The sequence below is a fragment of the Semicossyphus pulcher genome, unplaced genomic scaffold (genome assembly GCF_022749685.1).
Source record: "Semicossyphus pulcher isolate SPU_LCO1_2020_fin unplaced genomic scaffold, fSemPul1.0.p SCAF_11, whole genome shotgun sequence".
NCBI lineage: Eukaryota > Metazoa > Chordata > Actinopteri > Labriformes > Labridae > Semicossyphus > Semicossyphus pulcher.
The window spans coordinates 21,346,294-21,369,289 of NW_027211615.1; the positions used below are offsets into that span (position 1 = coordinate 21,346,294).

The window sequence follows — 22,996 nt, forward strand, 5'->3', positions numbered from 1 at the left end:
AAACAATAAATAATAACTGAACATCGAAATACAAGACAAAACCAGAACTAAACTAGGAACTCAAGACAAAATGAAGCAACCAATTAGCTAGCTTAAGCAAAGGCTAACAAAAACTGAAATATTTTTTGAGGGCTTTTGTGCCTTAATAACTTCTTAGGACATACTGGTTACCTGTTAATAGTTGCGTGAAAAGTAGTCTGGTAATTAGACCCCAGTTAAAGAACCTACATTATTTTTTTAAACTTAGTTAATAGGCCTGAGTGAGATTTAGTGAGAAGCAGTTGGAGATTTTGTTACCTTTTGAAAGAGCTAGGCTAGCTGCCTACTTGTTTACTCTTTTTATGCTAACGTAAGCTAATCAGCGCCGATAAATAGGTAATGAAGAGCAAAATTCCACGTTCTCAAGTCTTTTTGACTTGATTGTCAATGTTCATTCAGGAATTTAGCATTAGTTTGACTAACTAAATGATCTTAAGTCAAAATAGAGCTAAGACTCCATTAGCTAACGTGAGATGGTTGAAAACTCTGGAAAGTGTACCTTTAGTGAAGGATGTTGTTTCATTTTCTTAAAGAACATTCTAAAATGATGCTTATTTGCTTTCTGGCTAAGAGTTAGGAGAAGATTAAAACCACTCCCATATCTGTTTGCTAAAAATGAAGTAACTGCCTTTTAAAGACTCTAAATAATTGTTTTTTAACTTTGTTAAAGAGATTACAGATACAAACAAGATAAAGGACGTTATGAGTGAGCTTTAGAGGTAAGCCTAGTGGTAGGTAGATTTTGTTACTTTTGGAAACAGTCAGGTTAGCTGCCTGCCTGTTTTCTGTTTTTATGCTAAGCTAAGCTAAGAGCTCCTGAGTGTAGCTTCATATCGACTCTACAAAGTGGTATCAATCTTCTTCACACACTCTCAGCAAGAGGATGAGCACATTTTCCAACATGTAAAAGTGAAAACACCTGGGAATAAGTGTCTTCAGTGCTAATTTAAAACAATTTCTGAGACTAATGTTTCAGAAATTCTAATTCTGATGTGACTAATTAGTATAAAAAATTGGTTTGGTTTGTACTGGAGATAAACAGTCTCAGAGCAGTACCATATTATTTAATCATAAAAAGACTTAACATTTACAAAAGGCCTTGATAAGATGGAGATTGTTTCGTCATATTGTAAATGATAATAATAATATAATAACCTTTATTTATAGAGCAATTTTTTCAAAATCGAAGTTCCAAAGTGCTTTACAGAGGCAAATTGGTAGGGTTAGATGTTGTAATATAAATAAATACCCTATTCATCATTGCTCAATGCCTTTGTGATTCTACCATGCATCCCACTATCAAAGCTTCCAGCAAATACTTGGCATGTCGTCCAGTTTCGATCATGTGCGACTGCTGTGTATGTGAGTTTCTGTGAGGGCGTGACTGCTGTGGAGGTCGTTCTGGACCACAGAAACCCACTCTGACCTGACAAAGCACACATTGTGGAGCGAGTGGACGGGGTCTCTGACCTCAGAGCAGTCTGCGAACAGAACAACACAAGCCCTTTGTTTCCAGTGATAAGAGACAGTCCCTCATATCACTCGCACTGTAACGCCACTGTGAGTCTGTCAACAAGCAGACAAAACAGCAGAACTGCCAAGACTGACTTTGGAAAATATTTAAGATCTTCCACTGGGACCTGTTCAACCTGTCAATAAAGATTTTTAAATTGTTGATAAAAAAAATTAATAACGGGACAAAGAGACAAAAATAAAATTCAGACATAACTATGGTTTTATTAACATTTAATTACAGTTACTTATCAAATCAATATAAAATGCTTAAATTAAGTGCTTTGTAAGTCCAGTTAAATAAATACATAAATATCAAACATGGTACTAAAAACAGTTAAAAATGTAAGTTTGCATTTCTTTATACAGACTTAGTGTAACAATGCTCCCTGCCAGTATTAAAGATAAACAACACACCTACTATGCCCGAGTCCATAGTAGATGTGGTAGATAATAAGAGTGATGTACAACAAAACCCGTTTTAATAGTTTTTAACACATAGATCGGTCACTTTCGTGCTCCACAGATGATTTCATGACCAAGGTTAAATCTGTTCACTTCTTCCACACAGACATTCAGTGCAATACAAGCTTAGTACACATTAAAAGTAAACCATAAAACACAGAAACTAAAGGTGAGGGAGTGTTAAAATGGCCAGCTCTTTGGTGCAGACAGGTGTATCAAGTATGCACCAGTTTGACCAGATCTGGACAGCAGCTTTATTTGTGTGATAAATATTTGAAAAAGCAGAGCGGACTCGCCGGATCAAAAACTATTTCACATCTTCAAGCATTTTCAAATACATGCTTTGTCCAGATCTGACACTGACTTGGCTGTATTGGTGATTTAGGCACAGTGTCCGGTCCATCAGAGGCACAGGGGAGCAACATTTAACCTTCACTCCACAGAAAACGCTCAAGTTTGGGAGGCTGCTGTAGCAACTGATGATGCGATAGCTGCTTGAAAATGTCATAACAGAGCTACAACTCACAAATCTGCTGATTATTTGTTTGAGTAATCGTTTAATGCCAGAAATTCCCAGAGCCCTGATGACGTCTTTTGTCAAAATAACAGTTCCTTTTCATTTTCCAAATGACAAAAAGCAGCAAATCCTTACATTAAAGTAATAATCTCAAAGATTTTCATTTAAATAAATGTCTGTTAAGTCACTATCTATCGTCGAATGAGGTAGCACAATGGTGCCTATGGCCCACTGATGAAAGCCTTTGCATTTGCAGTATTATGGACTGGGTGTCTGGTGCGACTTCGCGGAAAAATCACAAGCAGCGCCCAGTTAGTGACGCGTTTTCCATCACCCAGCAGTGGTTGGTCTGCCAGAGAGGGTAGGCGGAGCTAAGCGGCTGCTTTTCCAGTCTCTGCGAGTGTTGCGAGTAAACAGTCAGTAATCCATTATGGCTGAACAAACAAAGAAAAGGTCGATGACTACAGATATACTTAACAGTCTAAAAAGGAAAGCGACCGTCAGTGAGGAAAATCAAGAGTTACAACTGGAGCCAACCGTGGACGTCACACATGCAACACTGCTTGGATATCTGGGAAGTGTGCTCCTGCAATTACCGTTTATCACCATAGGTGCCGCCAAAGAGAACGAAACTGAGATCTTCGAGATTACCACTTTAAAGAGGATGCAACCATCGCATTATTGACATAACTAGTCGAAAAATCACCAAAACAATTAATCAAATACTTGCCGATTATTTATCCTTCAATCGACTAATCGATTAATTGTTCATGTCAAGTCAAAACTGTTGTTCCAAACAAGCTAACAATGTTAACAAAATTATGCATTACCAAAATGTTGGTGAACTTTTCTGACTCAAATTGTTTGTTTTATATGTATCCAAAAAATCCATATGTGCTGTTTCAATATCTAACAGCTGCTTCATCAGTTGCTACACTGTTGCAAAGGGACACTTAGCAGTCAAAGGAGTAACTCCATCACTACTGTCCTTGCCAGACAACCACAATACAGCAGCACTGCCCATCTTCAGCTGTGTCGCACACAAACCAAACAGTGCTCTGTGACACAAGACAGTGTTCCTGCTTTAACAAACAATTAGACATTTAAGCAAAAAAAGTCTATTTTTCTAGTAGTGGTTAAGTTGCCGTTACGATAGCAGGGACTATGATGGTGTTTGAAGTTGCCTGATTTTCATTCTCGATCTGATAGGTCACGTCAGAATGACAGGCGGCCTCCTCCGGCTGGTCGCTCGCAGTGATTGGTTCGTCTTCATCCTCCTGAGGCTGCAGCTGGTCAAAGGATCGCTCTGCTTCTTCTGACAGACGAGTTTCCTCTTTCTCTTCCTCCCTCTGACACCAAAAGGAAGGACAACAGCTGGTTAAGCAAATCAAAATAACATGGATTCATAAACAGCACCTGAGTGTAACATACCTCTTTCTTCATCCTGTAGTATTCATCTATAGCGTACTGATATTTGGCGGATGTTATCCCAAAGAGGGAGGCCATTCTCTCCCCCAGGTAGTCACAGGCTGGGAAAGAAAAGGGAGCAATAAAATACTACATTTAATATCATCAATATCACCGTCAAAAATCTAGATGCTAATTTTTCTATTAGTCTGATGCAGATATTATGTAGAGGCGATGTGTTGTAATGCACAGCATGCGCCAGCAGAGGTCAGGCTACTGCTGGAGGAACAGGTGAAACGGCAGAGCTGAGAAAGATGGCGACCATAAGCGGGGATGAACTGGTGAAAAAGAAAAATACCTCTGCCCCCGTTTGGGAGATTTTTTAGTTTAGACCTAATGGGAAAGGTGAGCCTGCAGACGTTGATGATGCTGTGTGTGCTACGCTATCTGTTTACGCAACACTTATTACTGCCAACACGGCATGTATTATGCCGACAGCTGATTAACTCATTAAATGATAGACTACTTTGCAATCGGAGGATGGCTTCTGAGAGTTACAGCAGGAGCGCGCCCTGGAAACTTGTAACGGGCATGTGCAGTGACCATGACCATGTCATACATGTATGACAGCGACTTCCCCCTCCAACTAGCCACTCTGCAGTTTTCCAGCACTTTTTTTCCCCCCCAAATACCTTCATATACCCCGGCAAGAAGGTATTAGGGTATGAAAAAATGGATACTGCCCAAGCCTACTAGCCAAGCATCCTGTTTGGACTACTCAATAACTACAGCTTATTTCAATTGAGAAAAACAAACTAAGAAACATTTATCTTTTTAAGGCATGACATACCGGTATTATTGTTTGTGTCCTCTTTCAGCCTCACAATAACTCGATTTAATATCAACAGCATCAATGATTCAGATTTGGTCTAAATTTAGTAATACAAACTAGACATACTAAATAATATATATAACTTGAAAATATGACATTTTTAAATTAACTCAGTGAATGTCTGAAGAAATGTCTGTTTAAATAATACATTTTCATAAACTAGAGGCATGCATTATAAAGCAGCTTCAGCTTAGTCATACTCTCTCTCTGAGCTAACTAGCTTCCCTGAGCCTAACAAAGGTGATCCCTGATATCATGAAGCTTGTTATCGACCTCATGCCTGTCAGTCACATGCAGCAATATCAGAAGCATGAGCAGAGCAGCAAAAACCTACATCAAGTACAACCGCATTAATAAAATAAAGAGAGAACCTGCAGAAGGATAAGGAACACGGCTATAAACAAGTGGGGATTTGTATACCGGCTAAGGCTATTACTTTTTAGTTTAAAATTAGCATTTTTGTTTGAATGTGGGAATAATCAAATATCGTACTTTATTCGTTTTTAAAGTGCAACAGACTTTTGAATATGATTGTTTTGCAGTCCAGCAGAGGGCGCTCTACAATTCAGTATCAGTTTGACCCTTTGCCTGTCCTATTAACCTTTCAGTAAACTAGGCTAATAAGTAAAAACAAAGAACACTAGCAAGCAAAGTCGTGCAGTTTGGATAATGGCACAACTCCCTACTGGCAGGCCTTCCTGCATGCACATTCCAACCTCTGCAGATTATCCAGAACGCAGCAGCGCGACTGCTCTTCAACCAACCCAAAACGGCACATGTCACTCAGCTGTTCATATCCCTCCACTGGCTCCCAGTTGCCGCTCGAATCAAAGTCAAAACCCTGTTGCTCACTTACAAAACAGCAACAAAAACAGCTCCTCCCTACCTGAACGCCCTCATCCAGGTCTACACTCCGTCCTGCCCACTACGCTCTGCCAATGAAAGGTGCCTGGTACTCCCATCACAACAGGGCCTAAGTCGCTAACTAGACTCTTATCCTCAGTGGTGGAACGAGCTACCAAACTCCACTCGGTCCTCAGAGTCCCTAACTTAATGATATTGATGATGATGACATTGAGGATGTTGTTTATGTTGTTTAGGATATTCATAATGATGATGCTGACTATATTGACCTTGTTGATTTTGATGATGATGATTATTATAAAAACAAACAAACATTAACTCTCAGATGTACGTCGCTTTGGACAAAAGCGTCTGCTAAATGAAATTGTAACATTGTGTAACATTATGCTGAAGACCGCCAAACCACCAACGACAGACCAAAGGACAGACTGCGTCACCATTTTTGTAAAAAGCAGCTTCCTTTCCCCACAGAGACATAAAGTCTGAAGACTCAGCTGCTAGCTGCAACCCAAGCGAGGCAAAGATTTGAGCAACAACAACAATTGTACAATCGCAGCTGCCTTCTAAAGACACATAGTACAGTGGTATGACGCCACACAGGGGAATATACTGTATATACCTTATGGGCCAGACTCTTATCTAACATCATTGGACGTACATACCTATGTGACAGTCAAAGCTATCTTTATCTCATACATTAGGCTATATGGGTTGTGTTCAAATACATTTCAACAAGCTATGTGTGGGTTTGAATTTGTTTCAACTTGAGTATACTTCAGTATATCAAAAGTTAAAATTTAAAATGAATTTGTAATTATTTATGTATTTCTCATAGTGATACTTAACCATTAACCATGTACTTTTATCAATGTTGCCACACTGAAGAAAACAATTTACAATGTGCTGGTTGGTCAGTATTCAAGTTGTTTACAAGCTTTGCTCTGATTATCCTCTGCCGGCTTAGTTTACCTAAGCAGCAGAGGTTACATCGGTTATCCACCCCTGATCCTGTCTTTGTGATACAAGAGTCGAGAACTAACCTGAGATGGTGGAGGTGGCAGCTCTCCACATGTGAAACCAGAAGTATGGACCCCAGGTCAACTTTGACTGCAACACAAAACACACACAGTCAATAGGACACATTTTACATTTGTAAAAGGATCAGATTTATGGCTCCTGTGTCTGCTTAATTGAATAATTTACAGAAAACACAAATCCTCTGTCCCTCTCACAAACTCTCTGACCTCCCTCCATTACTTTCTCATGTCCTCATTTGGCTCTTTGTACCCACACACACACAAATTCCCCATCCCTCCTCCCTGTCCTCACCCTCACCGCATCTGCCGGGGAGGACAGCAGGTCTTTCCTCTCCGGCTCCTTGTCCTCTCCCTCCTCCTCGTCCGTGCTGTACTCCTCCATGGTCTCCCCACTTGAGAAATGGATGATCCTGCGAGGAACCTTCTCCCTCTGCTGCTCCTCCTCTCTCTTGCTCAGCTCCCCCAGCTCCACACTCTCAAAGTCTTTAGGGCTCTGAGTGTTTGAGGACATCACAAGCAGGTAAAGCCAGTGTGGGTGTTATATTATCAGACTATTTCAGAAGGGAGTCAGTTTGCAATGCAGCTGCAATGTTGGATTTAACAGTGTAAAACATATTTTTATTTTTGGTGTAATATCACGACCAACCACCCCGACAAGACACAGCTGACGAGTGACAACAAGCTACAGGCACTGGCATCATAAGCATCATGTACAGTAAACAAAACGGAAAATAAATATGTCGTCAAATACAAGAAGAAAGCTGTTTACCGACCTGCTCCACATCCATGGTCTGTCCTATTGACACATTAACGTTTGTAAGATACAGAGATATATCGGCCATTGTCGCCGTCTTCTTTGTATATGGGGATGCTGCTGCGCCCTCAAAGACGCCTCTCCACCGCACGGCGACACCCGGAAGTGCCGTGCGTCCTTACGTAGCGCTACGTAGAAATTCATTAGTGTGAGCCATACTGTATACAGTCATTAGTGTGAGCATTAAAATGTTCGATTAGCAGTGCTACAAAGGTATTATAGCAACAAAAACAAAACAAAAATGTTATGTAATAGTTTGTTCAAGAGGTTGGATTTTATTTTTTTAATTATTTTAATGAGGGGCATACACAAAACAACCGTTTATTTTACCGGTCCTAAAATATTAGCCATATTATTAAAGGCTAATAGTTACGGCTACTAATAATATCCACAAATAAGTAGCTTGTGTAAATCGCTCTATATGATAAGATGTATGGTGAGTCTTAGTTATGATTCCTTTTTAAGCATATGCATTTTTAAACACGATTCTGGGATATTATGTAATATTGTTTATCTAACATCTAAAATGCCTAAAATGTACTTCTTATTTTGTGCCACTTCACATTTAAACTCATTCATTTTATATGAAAAATTGTATATTTGAGTGCATTACCCTCCATATACACACGTGTGCTTGTTCATATGTACACATTCAGAAAAAACATCTATTTTACTCTGCTACTACTCTACTACTACAATTCTCATTTCAATGTCCCATTAACCACCCTTAGTTGTTAGTCTGCTCTGCCCTCTGCTGGTGCAGGACTGTTATAACATCAGAGTACCCAATCATTATGCAGTTGACAAAGCATTTTTAAAAGTTAGATGACAATGACTTTCCTGTCTTTAAGCTTTACAATGTTGCAGTGGAACATTGTAAAGTTTTTTTTCCCAGTTTTTCCAGAGAGTCAAACAGAACCGTCTCTCCAGCAGGACTGTAACAGTTCTTTCTTGAATGCAGCTCCAGTCTTGTTGTCGCTACTGAAGAGACGAGGTGAATTCATTCTGCTTTCCAGCATCTGTGGGGCAAGGAACCTTGGGAGGAACCTGGCTCTCTGGGTTGGGCCTTCCTCCTGAGGGCTGTGGGACTACTGGCTCTCGCTGGTCATGGGGCATCACTGTCGTCCATTGCTGGTCACGGGGCATCTCTGTCGTCCATCTTTCGCTGGTCCTCCGTCGTTCTCCGGATTCTCCAACTGCTGATTTGGAGCCCATCAGCTCAGGCGTTAGCTCATCTATCATAGATGTAATGTCACTTACCTTGGCAGCGTCTCAAAGGCCAACCTCATGCTTGATGTGTTACCTCCACACTCACATCTATACCAACTCTGTCTCCTTCAGATAAGGCACAATATGCTGTGTGTTATAAAATGATGTGTAAAAAGGGCCTGTGTGAGTCTATTTGTGTGTGTGCTTGTGTGGACATGGCTGGTTCTGGAGGGACTTTTAAAGGCCAGACTGAATATGGCTATTTTCATATGATGGATAATATGTAGGCCATAAGTCCTGTATGGGCTGTAAAGGAGGTATTGTGCTCTGTGGGAGGAAACAGAAAACTTATAGTACTTTTTGATTTTAGGTTAAGGGAATTATTTGATTTTCCTTTTGCAATAATTGATGATGTGACTGATCTAGTTTCTCCTGGCAATGGTTAATATAGGGACTTTGAAAAACATATCCTCCTCCCCTCCAAATGAATAAAAAATAAAAACTTCACAGTTCCACAGATGTTCAAAAAGAACTTGATATAATCTGGAAATAACATTAGTGAAATTGATATTTACCATTTTGCACTTTAGTTCACAATTCTTATATTCCCACTTCCTCTCTTCTCCTCACTCTAGAAGACAAATGGCAGAAAAAAGTGAATAATAGTTCACATTCTAAACAGATTTTAGGTATAATGACAAAATTGTTTAGTCTTACCTTAAGTTACAGCTGGCGTCTTTTTCCACCAGCGGTCAAACCACTTTTCTCTCCTCTCCATGTAGAGCCTCTCTGGTTGAGGGACCGCTGAGGATCATTGGGTGCCACAGCTTGTTTGTCAGAAAACCTCAAAAGGGAGGGGCCCAGGAGGCATCCTAAACCACCTGAACTGGCTCCTTTCAATGCAAAGAAGCTGTTCTACTCCAAGATCTCGCCGGATGTCTGAGCTCCTTACTCTATTGCTAAGGCTGAGCCCAGGCACCCTTTGGAGGAAACTAATTTCGTCTGCCTGTATCAACATCTTTATTTTGGTCACTACCCAAAGCTCATGACCATAGGTAAGGGTTGGAACGTAGATCGACTGGTAAATCAAAAGCTTTGCCTTCAGGCTCAGCTCCCTCTTCACCACGACAGTCCGGTACAACGTCCGCATTACTTCTGATGCTTCACCGATCCGTCTGTCCATCTCACAATCCATTTTACCCTTACTCATGAACAAGACCCCAAGATATTTGAAGTCGTTCACTTGAGGCAGAGACTCCCTTCCCACCGGAGGGGGCAATCCACCATTTTCTGGCAGAGGACCATGGCCTCAGACTTGGAGGTGCTGACCCTTATTCCAACCACTTCACACTTGGCTGCAAACCGCCCCAATGCCTCCTAGAGGTCCAAGTTTGATGAAGCCAACAGAACCATATCATTTGCAAAAAGCACAGATGAAATTCTGAGGTCACCAAACTGGAAACCATGCTACCCCTGTCTGCGCCTTGAGATCCTGTCCATGAAAATCACAAACAGAATTAATGACAGGGGACAATTCTGGCAGAAGCCAACACGCACCAGGAACATGTCTGACGTTGTGCCGAGGATGCGGACAAAGTTGTCACTTTGGTTATAAAGAGTACGGATGGGTCATAGCAACCGCCCCAGTACCCCATACTCCCACTGTACCCCCCATGGGCCCCCCCGGGGGAAACAATCATAGACCTTCTCCAAGACCACAAAACACATGTAGACTGGCTCAACAACCTCCCATGTCCCCCAAAACAGCCCTGCGATGGTAAAGAGTTCATCCACTGTTCCACAGCTAGGTCGGAATCTGCATTGTTCCTCCTGTATTCCAAGGTTTGACGATCAGCCAGAGCCTCCTTTCCAGTATGTACTGGGATAATGACAGAGATGATGAATGTGATGATGACAGAGATAATGACAAAGATGATGACCAGGATGATGACAGTGATGATGACAGAGATGATGACAGTGATGATGACCGGGATGATGACAGTGATGATGACCGGGATGATGACAGTGATGATGACAGAGATGATGACCGGGATGATGACAGTGATGATGAGAGAGATGAGGACAGTGATGATGACAGTGATGATGACAGATATGATGACAAATATGATGACAGTGAGGATGACAGTGATGATGGCCGGGATGATGACCGGGATGATGACAGAGATGATGACAGTGATGATGAGAGAGATGATGACAGTGATGATGACCGGGATGATGACAGAGATGATGACAGTGATGATGGCCGGGATGATGACCGGGATGATGACCGGGATGATGACAGAGATGATGACAGTGATGATGGCCGGGATGATGACCGGGATGATGACAGAGATGATGAGAAAGATGATTACAGTGATGATGACAGTGATGATAATATAAATGACAGATGATGACAGAGATGACAACAGAGATGTTTCTGCTGCGTGGTGCTGAGCTCTTAGGAATTAGTTGAGCGCACAGTGGAGGATCTCAACTTCATGCACAAATCGATGATGAGCAGAGAGAGGAGGGGGCAACTCTATTAAAAGTTTATTATAAAGTCCAGACTCAAAAAATGTTTACTAGTTTAACTGTCTGTAACACAGCTTCATTTGCAAACGCTTGCGCAACAGCAGCTCATCTCTATAATAATCCGTCATGTGTAACAGCTCCAGACCGTCTGCCCGTGTGCCGGTGTAATACAAATGTAATGGATTATGTTAATGGACATATATTGTCTCATATCGATCGCAGGCCCCTGAGTTGAAATGAATCGAATCGAAATTGTATCATGGCAGACTTTGTGATATCGGAAAATGTTGTATCGTTGTTTAAAGAATCTATATGTTATTGTATTGTAATGATGCAATTTACACCCCTAATACATTTATACATAAACACACACACACACACACACACACACACACATTCATGTATGAGTTACAGTAGCTAACATTAGCTTAGTAGCCCTGTTCAAAAGTGGTTAGCTAGCGTGACGTATAATGAAGCCTCAACATCACGCTCCCCTTATAAACCACCATCATCTGACTGAAAGACTGAACGACGCATCAAGTTCCCAGCATGTAAGAACGTGGATGGAGCATTGAAGGAGCCTACATGGAAACACGGTGCAAGGCGAGGACCTGTTTGCAAGAGACGCCAATTTCCATCAGTCCTGCACGCAAATCAACCTAAAGTACGCCAATCATCTGTGGGATACAGCCCAAGCTACAAACGGTGTTACTGATACAGAGCAGAATTGTAAGGCTGCAGCACATCTGAAGGCATTCATTGCTGAGAGAAGAATGAAGGGGGTATCTTGGAAACAGTGTGGCCTTATACTCTCCCCTTCCCTCTTTGACTTGCTGGAGAAAACTGCTGAGGAGGTAGAGGAAGAGGAGCAAGAGATTGACTATGAGGATTTTTTTTTTCTGTCATTTGTTTACTAGACACCTTGAGGATTAAAAAAAACTGAGCTTGAAAAATATATCAATGGGGTGCATGGGGACCCTATCTTAACAAAACTAACAACCATGACAGTTTTAAGTGCTCCAACATAAACAGAAATACCTTAAGAAGACATCAATCTTTTATATTTAACAGCTTTTACACTGAGGTATTACTACTTAATAGAAGCGAAGAGCCTCAATCTGTATTTTACCTTTTAGCATATTTGAGTTGAAAGCAGAAAGCATGGGAATCATCCCAGACCTGAATTTCCTGACTACCACCACTAGGTGTCAGTAGAGCCCCATCAAACATTAGGTGATCTCCTCGGAGGCAGCCGCAGTGACTTATTTGGGTCTGACTCTTGACTTGTACAAATCACGGGCAGAAACCATTAAATCTGCACATTCTAGGGACCAATTATCACAATTTAGTTACCTGCTCTCGCCCGGGAGAGCTGCAAAGAGACTTCAACAGGAAGAATTTACCACAAACCACAGAATTTACTCTCAGCCCTATGATGTAATAAGATGTAAAAGCTGGAGTCTCCCTATAAAAAATGTATGCCAGCCTCATTTTGTGACTTTGCAAAAAATGTTTGCTTGAGATGCATGAGGAATTCATTTTCATTTTTAAACAGTTTTATTAGTTAGGAACCAAAGTGTGCTCCCTCATCCCCAGAACTGCCCTTCTTTTTACGCTTGGGTTCTCTCACCATCTTTCTCCATTTCTGTGGGTATTAAATTTGCACTCAGCCAGGATTTATGGCTTCACCTTTCCTCACCTGGTTTGTTTGGGTTGGTCCTTATCAAAAATTGTGTTGCAGTTTTTCATTTGCTCAGTCTTTTCTCCCATTAACGACTGACAACAGCATTTAAGCAGGCTATTTGTAATCAGTCACACGACTGCTCAGGTCAGCGCTTTATTGGACAAAACATGATTAATCCTGAGCTGTCAAAAATTATGGATTTCTCAAAAGGGTAAAATCGCGAGCACTTGGATGCATCGGTTGTGTCTTAGGAAAAGGTTGCGGCTATCATATGACGGTGCAAGTCATTGAACCTAAAGAAGCTGCAGGTCCCATGATCTGCTATTGTGTTAATACATTGATTTTGGTATTATTCCTGCCAACACACCTTTGTTCCCAAGTGCAATATTAAGAACATTAAAAATAAAAGCAAGGACATACAAAGAGACGATATTAATTTGAAATTTTACTGTGACTTTAGACTGATAAATAATTGTCTGGGAGGCATTTGGGCAGAATTAGAGCAGCCAGACAGAGTCAGTAAATCAAGTTTATTATGGGTTTTGTAAGAGACGGCGCATTTTTAAAATTGGATTCTCACCTCTCATTGCCCTTTACAGGAGTCACTTGAAAGTGGCGTGAAATCACCAGTGTCAGGCGGACTGCAAGGCCGCATGTTTCATGCAGATCTGATTTCATTGGGGCATTCTTCACTTACTGACGGTAACCAAATCCAAGCGGGTTTACAGTTTGAGATTTGATTCAACTGCACCACATAAGGCAGGTTTGGGGATGTGTTTGCCTTCTCTGGCTTTGAGAAAAAGTTGCTGTGTTTTAATATAAGCCTACTTATTTGACTGCCTGGACAATATATACTTTTATAAAATGGGAGCAGACATTAAGAAGTATTAATCCAAACCTTTGTGTGTGTTGTGCATGTCTCTGCTTCATGCTAAGAAGAGAAATCCCCCCCCTGCTTTTAATGATATAATGGTACGTTCCCTTCCAGCGATGTCCCTTTTACACCCTGGGTGATATGAGCTCTGCTGTCGACGTGAATCATCCCTCTCACTGGCCCATTGCTCTCAGGTTTATGTGTCCTCTCGCATACTTTTCTGTTCGACTGTACGAGTGGTTGTTATGAGCTCTGCAAAACACAGGAACAGACAGGGGGGAGGCTTTGAGAGGCTGTGAATCACCAGAAGGAGCTTGAATTAAATATACAGCAGGGTTACATTCAAATAATGAATAGACTCAACGGTCATACGGAACTATTTCCATTCTGTTTTTGTCACTCAACTCCTTTTACTAACCAACATCACATTAGGCAGACAGAGTGAATCACTGACTTTATTTCAACTTACACTGACTCCTCACACAATGTGACACTCTAACAAATGTCTCAGCACTGACATGCCCAGCAGTTATTGTGCTCTAACTCAAGGTTAGTCACACTGAATGGCTGAATTAGTAAATGATGATGTAACTTGTCACACAGTTGTACTCTTGCCCTCTGGATATAATAATAATCAAACACAAGCGTCATATTTGCAAAATATCCCTGCCTTATCTTTGAATAGGCATTAAAAGAAAGACTCCAAACTTCTGTTGGCAAGAGACAGACAATCCAACTTATAAATGCAAAAGGCTTAACTCTGCAGTACCGCATGCAGTGCCCATTTACAGACTTAAGATTACTGTTGCGAGGCTGATCAAGCTTTCCATATTCAAAAGGCACATAATGCAGTTAATAATGGTAATACATTTTTTAAGTGTGACCTGGATTTCAGACAGAGGTAGACAAAAAGCAGACTTCCTCATTTCTAGCTGGCAGTCCTGTCAAGTCAAAGGATAACTCACAAGGCAGAATTTTTCAGCTTTAGCTAGTTAGATACATAGAACATACTTGTTCGTATTTTCAAACCGTAAGTGTCCACTTTTAACGTAGCAAAAGAAAGGTCTTTAAAGATGAGGACTACCTGATGTTTTTGGCTAATGACACGCTAACTCAGGTAGCGAGTTTGTCTGGAGCAACTGGATAGCAAATTTCCCACTTTGACATGGACAGAGCTGCTAAAGCTAGCATTAACTTATAGCAACCTGGAGCTACCACTCAATGGAGAAATACTATTGTTGAAGTGCTGGTCATGAATGGGCCATTTTTTAATGAAACTGTCACCCTCACAAACTACCTGAAGGTAGCTTATGTCACCCCTGTTTGTTATTAAGCTAGCCAGAATGCTAGCTAATGTTAGCGCAGATTTAGCTCAATGTTTGGTCTATCCTCTAACCTTTTCTCTTTATTTTTTGGTACAGAAAGGCTAAAAAAGACTTTCAAGTTCTTGTATGTTTCTTATTACAGCCTCATGCACACCAATTTTATGTAGAGAAATCCTAAGCTTGGCAGGCCTGCTTGGTACGCTTGCACAATCACTGTTCGTGGGAGGGGTTGTCAATTAAAACATTCCTACATGCTGGTTTCCAAACATAGGACTCATTTGTGAATTAAAAGAGCCTTTAAAACCTACGTCAGAGCATAATGTGACAAGCAGCGGGAGCCTTCAAGGTAAGCAAAAGGCCTACATTACAGCAACACAAAGGAAATGAGGTGGCATCTCTTCAGCATGAGAGAGGCAGGGAATATTAAATACCATTTCACGGGATATTTGGGCACCAGCTGTGCTGATAAAAGGCTTTCATTGCTTACCCTGCTTTTGGGTGGATTTTGCGAGCAATGTAACCACAGCAGAATGGAGAGCCAGAAAAGGACACAAGAGCATCAGGGGTTTATACGCCTTTTAAAGTTTGGCGGCTGGAGCAGATGCATTTGAAATGTTAATAAAGCGCACATCAGGATGCAGGAGAAATAAACAACCTGACACGGTGCATGTGTGTGTTTTATGTGGAGCTTATTTCAGAAACATGAAGCACACCTCTGCAAGCCTACGTGTATGAACATGTATATGTGTTTGCAATTATCAACACCTAGTTTCAAGCAGAAAAAAACAATCTTGTGTATCCTAATCACCACCGCCTCTGACTCTCCAAGGTGTTTCTCCGCTCTTATCAGCCCTCCCCTGCAAAAGAAACTGCCTATCACACAAAGTCATTTTCCCATGTTTGCATTCTGAGACCAGACATCAAAACATCCAGTTAACTCAGGGCCTTGGTGTTTGTATGGGCACATTAAAGCAGCTCATTACAACTGAATCAACAGAGCAAAAGGGCAAGGATATAATGATATTCACTGCGAGCGAAGAGAGCCGTGTACTGCGAACGAGAAAAACTTCTTCGTGACTACTGGCACTCGTTACTGTGCAATGTGAGTTTCAATCATTTTTATGCGCTTGAGATATTTCCTTGACACAACATAAGTCTTTGAGGTCAAACTCAAAAAGCTTTCATCCGTCGAATGACACATTCAGTACGTCACAGACAGGAACATATTGATGTAGGTGAAAGGTGTACTTGAAAGAGACGTCTCATGTTGGCTGAAACAATTCACAGGTCTGATAAAGATGCGCCATAAATACGTTTTAAACCATGAACATGACATTTATTTACTCATTTTTCAGAGAATAAATTTGAGCACCTCTATTCATCCTTAGTTTCATACTTAGACACACCCAGCTACTCCTATTACTGTTACTTAAACAAAGTAATTAAGCATCAAAATCAATTGAATTGATTTGGATTTACTTAAACAGTATGCAAGGCTGCCTCAGTGATTATATAAATGCCGTGTGGAGGAAATAAGGAGGCAATTAACATTAAAATCTGGCTCTCTTAATCAGACGGTTTCAGCATGAAGAAAAACATCCCCGGTTTTTGGGACCAGCTGGATCGTTTGTGTATTCTCAGATCAGTCCACAAGGTTGACCTCCTGATTTATTTATCTTGTTTGTTGCTGTCAGAGGAAGGATTAAGCTTGTCACGTTGGAAATAACAGGATGAAGCGGTAAAAGCGCAGGAGCTATAAGTAGAAGTGACCAACATTAAGTGAAGCAGATAGCTCTCGAGTAATTCTAATCTCTCAAAACCGTGACAATCCTGAGTCACTACGATGAGAGTAGAGCACAATATTGAGTCAGTGGGATTCAGCTCTTTATTTTAATTCTAATAAATGAAATAAAAGTGTTTTTAAAAGCCTGGATTGAAATTGAAGGTAGGCTTCTCATGAAAGTCAAAGTGAAGAATATTCAAACCCTTTTAGAAACGTCTTACTCTCCTCGTGTTGCATTATTCATTCAAACAGATCATCACAATTTGAACTCAGAAATTCTTCATGATTTTTAAACTTTTATGGTTTTTGAGACGTCGCTTCATGTTTTTATTCAGCAGAGCCTTTAAGATTTTTTAACATTGCAGCATATTGCACTGGGTTAACAGCTCAGCAAGTTTACCTGCATTATACCGCAACAGAAAGAGGGTGGGGCAAGGACCACATTGTGGGCGGGGCTGCTGCATGATGCGGAGCCAAACTGACTGATATGGGCGCGGCCTGTTGTTGACTATGAAGGCGGGATGAAGGGCAGAATCCTGCTGGGGGCGTGGCTTTGCAGCATTTTGATGGGTGGTCATGTTTTACTGAAGCAGATGAAGATAAACTAACTATTATTTATGGGCATCTTAAATTACTGAAGAAGGGCCCGATCAGACAGAACGCTTTTTGCAGGCTGTAAAATGCGAGGCGCACTGCAAAGAGCAGCTCGCTGCCGCCAAATCATTAGCTGTCATTAACCTAACCGTTATATTGTAAACTGACAGAAGGCCCGCCTCTCCTTTCATCCGATTGGACAATGAGAAAAAACGCCCATGATGTCGGGCGCTTTTCTGCTTTGAGTTGAAATTTTTTCAACTCGAGGCGCTTGGAACGTTTCCTCAAAAACACAAGGCGCACAGGGCGGAAAAAGCCTCTCATTGAAAACAATGACAAAAAAGCCGCCCCCAGGTGCTAAAATGCATTCTGTCTGATTGAGCCCGAACTGTTCCATAGCAAACCAGTTTGTATGTTCTCCATGTTCGTCCATGGGCGCAGGAAGTGGAGGTGCGGCGCAGCGCGATACGACAGCACCCTCTAAAATCAAGCACAATTTAAACCATCAGCTAATAATAAAAACGCTTATGTTTCGCCCCTTTTTAAAGCGACATATAAAAGAAGTGCACCTGTGTTTATGTTTGTTTTTGTTCATTTTCTCTCAATATTCTGTAAATAGTTAATAAAACTTCCTGCAAAGGGATGTGACGCTCTGCAGCACGGAGCTTTTCCACGGCTCGCGAACACAGTGAAGTGTTTCTGTAAGATTGTCAACTGAAGTAACTGCAGACGCGAGGGCACTGATCATCCTGTCAGAAAGAACAGCTGTCAATCCAGGGATAGTTCACTGTAATACTGCAACTGTACAGGGACACTGTATTATATGAGGATGTGGTAATAGCTCTTGATGATTTGATTATCGTTTATTTTCTGTGTTAAATGTTAATGAGCTCTTGATACTTATTACATATGAATAATCCTGAACATTAAAAAAATTAATAAAACATGAATTTGTGCAGCATGAAGTATGACGGCATCATATAGACTGACTTCTCTCTCAGCACCCTCAACTATGACATCCAGCGCCCCTGCTCTTGTCTGGATGGGTTCCCTCTGGGCACTCTGGCTTCCTCCCACAGTCGAGTAGGTGTGAATGCAAGCATAAATGGTTGTCTGTCTCTATGTGTCAGATTTGTGATTGACTGGCAACCTGTCCAAGGTGTACCCCCGCCTCTCCCCCAATGACAGCTGGGGCAGCTCCAGCTCCCCTGTGACCCTCAAAGGATAAGCGGTATAGATAATGGATGGATGGATGGATGGATGGATGCACCAAGCAGAATACAAATCACACATACTCACTCCCAAACCAGTTTGCCTGGACTTTCTCAGATGTTTCATGAGAATGAAGAAGTTCATACAGTTAGCTGACAGAGTGCTGTTTAAATTTGCATATGAGCTTCAAGTTAGGAAGGGACTTGTTGCGCATATTGATTTGCGTTTACAGCCAATGCTGCTTAATGTGAGTACATTCAAACCAAAACACAGTATGACACATAACTGCTAAAGCTAGCTTGTAGGTCCTGTGTCTTCATGTTGGAGTCCTGGCTCTTATATGCACTGAAGCACTATTTTTCTGCAACTGCTTTTAAAGGTATAATAAGTAGGATTTTCCTAGGAAGTAAAATATAGACTTTTACAAATATACTATAATATAAATCATCACTTATGGGCCTCTATACATGTGTGTTGGTGAGTGTGTGTGCAGACCCTTGTGAGACCCTTCCCTCTGCATCTATTCTGTTGTTTTGCTTTGCACGGGACGTTTTCAGGAGGGGCGCTGTTGTGGTTCCCTGAGCCAATCACAGCGTATAGGTGAGTGTGGGAGAGGTTCAAATTAGCAACTGGGCCCCATTCAGACCGGCGAACAAGGCGAAAGAGCGATGCAGAGTTGGCCTTCTTTCTGTTGGACAGGTAGGTGCCTCAAACCGGGTAGGACAAGCTAACCGGCGGTTAGCATGCTAGCGCAAAGGTAACCGTGATGCTGTCGGTGTTAGCTCGGCGGGGTGGGCGTGTTGTTGCACGTGCAGGATGAGTCATCAGCTTTTTTTGAATGTTTTCCAGGAAACAACATGAAGAATACAAACATAACAAAGACACTGCTGCATAATGAGAATCGGGACAAACATATGTAATTGAAAAACTCAAACACACACTGTGTTACAGGCCCTTTTTGGAGGTTCAGTGTATGAGACTGGCTCTCTCATATGCACTGAAACACTATTTTTCTGCAACTGCTTTTAAGTCATTCATACAGTACAGCAGATATTTTTTGGGGTATATACAAAATGTTTTCGAGTGGACCTGCTTGCTCATGTATAAACCGCAGAAGAGAAGAAGAAAAGGAGATCAAGAGAAAGACCTTCACAAACCACTTACGGTTTCTACTTTCTGACATGTGCAGCTTCTGAGCGCTTCACAAATCAGAACGAGCTGCTCCTTCTTCCTCAGACAGGTTAGAAAAGGACTGTGCTGTCAGAGCATCTATCAATAAAACACAACACACACATCTGCACACAGAAACCGGGGGCCGACGTACACACACGCGCCTACACACAGCCGACATGAAGATGAATGGCACACATCAATGTTTCCATCTTCTGCTCACTGCGGGGGCCCCGTGGAGGGGCCTCTGCTGCAAAAGACGAGCCAAGTTCCCCTCACGGTGCTCTGTCATGACCGTGAAAATTACTTACCATAATTTATATGACGTGACTGCGCTTGTGCTGCAACATGCTGCAAATTTGGCGTGGAGGAAACATGGCGAGGCGATACTGTAGAAGTAGCAGTTTTATGACTCATGCCCTGAAGAAGCAGAGAAGGCTGGAGACGCGTCTGAAACATCCTTGAGAAGCCCGGAGTGTGTCTGAACATAAAGCAGATACACACAAAATATGAGGATTATTGAAATACTCACAAACCTCTGAGAGACTGGCAAATAAAAGTGGAACCTGAAAAGACGGATGGCAAGATGGTTGAAGGACGACAGACCTTTTGTTCCGATGCTCGGTATTTGGAACGGATCCTTCAGCCCGTAATTATACCAAGGATTTCTGCGCCTTCCCTGATACTTTGTCTGGAAACAAAATCATTTGTCTTTTTAGCTTTGTTTGAATCTTGTTTTTTATTCAATAAAATTTCCACGAATAAACTGAGATATTACTTAAAAAGCTAATAAAAAAGGAGCGAGTAATTAGGCTGCTATAAATAATTGATGATAAGAAATGTATTATTTTATTTGTCTGCTAACTCCAGCAAAAGTTTGCTAATTTATGTAAAACTGTATCATTATGAATAATACCAAAGCAATGATTATTATTCATGCTGTCATAGCTAAAGGCGCCATTCTTCTAACTCTCCTCTTTCTCTTCTTTCAACAAGTGCCTCAGGTGAACTCGAGTAACCTCTGCATGCAAGAGCAACTTCCTCCAAAGCCTAGTGAGATGTTTACCTCCCCAAACTGAACTCCACCAATCTCCTTGCGACGGAGAAAGCCGGGGTTATGGGAGGATACTAACAAAGGCCGCAGAGTTCAAGGGCCTCAAATTGGGGCCAGAGAAATGTCTCTGTCGCTGACCGACCACAGCGGCGCAGTTGGCCGTGTCATTTTGCTGTCCTGTCCCCGTGATAGATGGATAGTGGTGAACCTCAAGAGGAAATCCAATGTCTCTGTGTGTATGCACGCGCACTCGCCGATCACACAAAAAGCGTGTGCCAAGCCCTCGGATGCCTCTCAGCAAAGCGTGTGTACAAATGAATGTGTGGGCACGCTGCGTTCCTCTGGAGGCAGGATGCCGTTTCCACATCCTTTCTCTGCCTATAATTAGCCGTCCTGATAAAACACCGGTTTGCTGGCGCTTGCAGGATCAAACAGTGATGAGCAGGCAGCTCTCTTCACAGCACACTGCAGACGCCAGGTGGCTGTCCTTGAGTTGAGTGCTGGGCTATATGCAGTACGCATCTGGAGGGCAATTAATCAGAGAAAGCAATTGTGATGTGATATGATGCCACCCATGCAATAACAATTACAAGAGACAGAGCCCTCGTGATTTCATGTAAGATTTGATTTGTGATATTAGGAGGAGTTGTGGATGTTTAGGAGGTGTTGTCATTGATCCAATTTCGCTTTTTCAGTGACTCAAGTCATTAAGGGGCCCTCAATGCACTGTTAGAAACTCAAACTATTACAGTCTCTCTCATTTTCCTGCAGCCCTATTTACACAAATAGAGCTGCACAAACACGCAGGCCTGAACACACAACTCTATTTAAATCACCAGTTAGGGACTGTGGGAAAATTACTCTCCTAACTTTTTGTTTAATGAAGGTTAATCCAAAATTAGGAGAATATGTGAGGGCAGTGAACATTTCCTCCAACTATCATTTATTATTTTATTCTTGTGAGATTTATTGAAAATAAAGGCATCAAAAAGGTGGTGCCTTTCTTTGGTTTACCACAGCAATCCTGTCTCTGTATGTTCCCCATTAAATCAAATGGTACGATATGCTATCCAGAAGCACTTAAATATCTTACATGAAGTTTGTTTTAATACAAAATTCGACATATGCTCCATGTCCCAAGCGGATACCACTCCCTAGTGACTTAGTGACTCCCTGACTTTTCCTCCAGCGACACCATCAGTGTTGAGGGTAACGCTTTATAAAGTAATCCGTTAGAGTACTCGGATTACTTTTTTGTTATAACCAGCAACGTAACGCATTAAAACTGCAATTCAAGTGATACAGTGTTTAGTTTATTTAGAATTTTGGGGCAAAAGGGACAAGAACATGACGGTGAAATGTAAGTTGTGCCTGGAGGATAAGTGGTTGTCAGCTGTGAAGAGCTCGTGTTCAAATGTGCAGAAGCATCTGGAGCTAAACACAGCTCCGCAACACTGGTGGGACTAAGAGCCTGTGTTGTGGTCTTTGAAACAGCTGTGCCTGATACTGTATGCCTCTACCCTGTTGTCAGATTGTTAGCATAGTAAAAAGCTGTAAAGGTTATACTGCGTCTGTCATTTCTGTTATTAGGCTGCAGAGTTACAGATTATGGGCCGTAAATGAGGCTATGCAATAACAGTAGAGTCAACACATTTAGAGGTAGACGTACAACAGGCTACACACCATCCTGACAAAATAATCGACATGCATAAAGAGTCGCAACAGGGTTACATTTCTGGTATCGCAAAAGTAATCGCGTTACTTTTAGTAGGTAACACAGTAACGTAAAGAGTTACTTTTAAAAGTAACGTTACCCAACACTGAAAACCAGCAGGTTGACATTTTTGGTCTTTAGGAAAATATCTGAAAAACTATAAGATTTATTGCCTAAATTTAAAGACATTCCCTTTATGATTAATGTAATAATATAGTGACCTCTGACTCTTTTGCCATCAAGCCATCATCAGGTCAAAATTATGTTAATCATATTAGCGTCAGATGTAGTTTGCATA

The 22,996-nt window shown here is 41.5% G+C and overlaps 1 protein-coding gene across 2 annotated transcripts; it reads right to left on the bottom strand.

Moving 5' to 3' along the window:
- Positions 1-1,784: 1,784 nt before the first annotated feature.
- On the bottom strand, positions 1,785-7,611 carry LOC138585035 (protein FAM177A1). 2 transcript variants are annotated; one of them, XM_069657254.1, is made up of 5 exons: positions 7,507-7,611; positions 7,026-7,226; positions 6,737-6,803; positions 3,965-4,062; positions 1,785-3,882 (listed from the first exon to the last, which is right to left on the bottom strand). In XM_069657254.1, the coding sequence occupies exons 1-5, from the start codon at positions 7,573-7,575 to the stop codon at positions 3,670-3,672; spliced, it is 648 nt and encodes a 215-aa protein (XP_069513355.1). In that variant the 5' UTR covers positions 7,576-7,611; the 3' UTR covers positions 1,785-3,669. The 2 variants fall into 2 exon arrangements, with proteins under 2 accessions (XP_069513355.1, XP_069513354.1); XM_069657253.1 differs by having other exon boundaries at positions 7,032-7,226; positions 7,507-7,586.
- Positions 7,612-22,996: the final 15,385 nt, after the last annotated feature.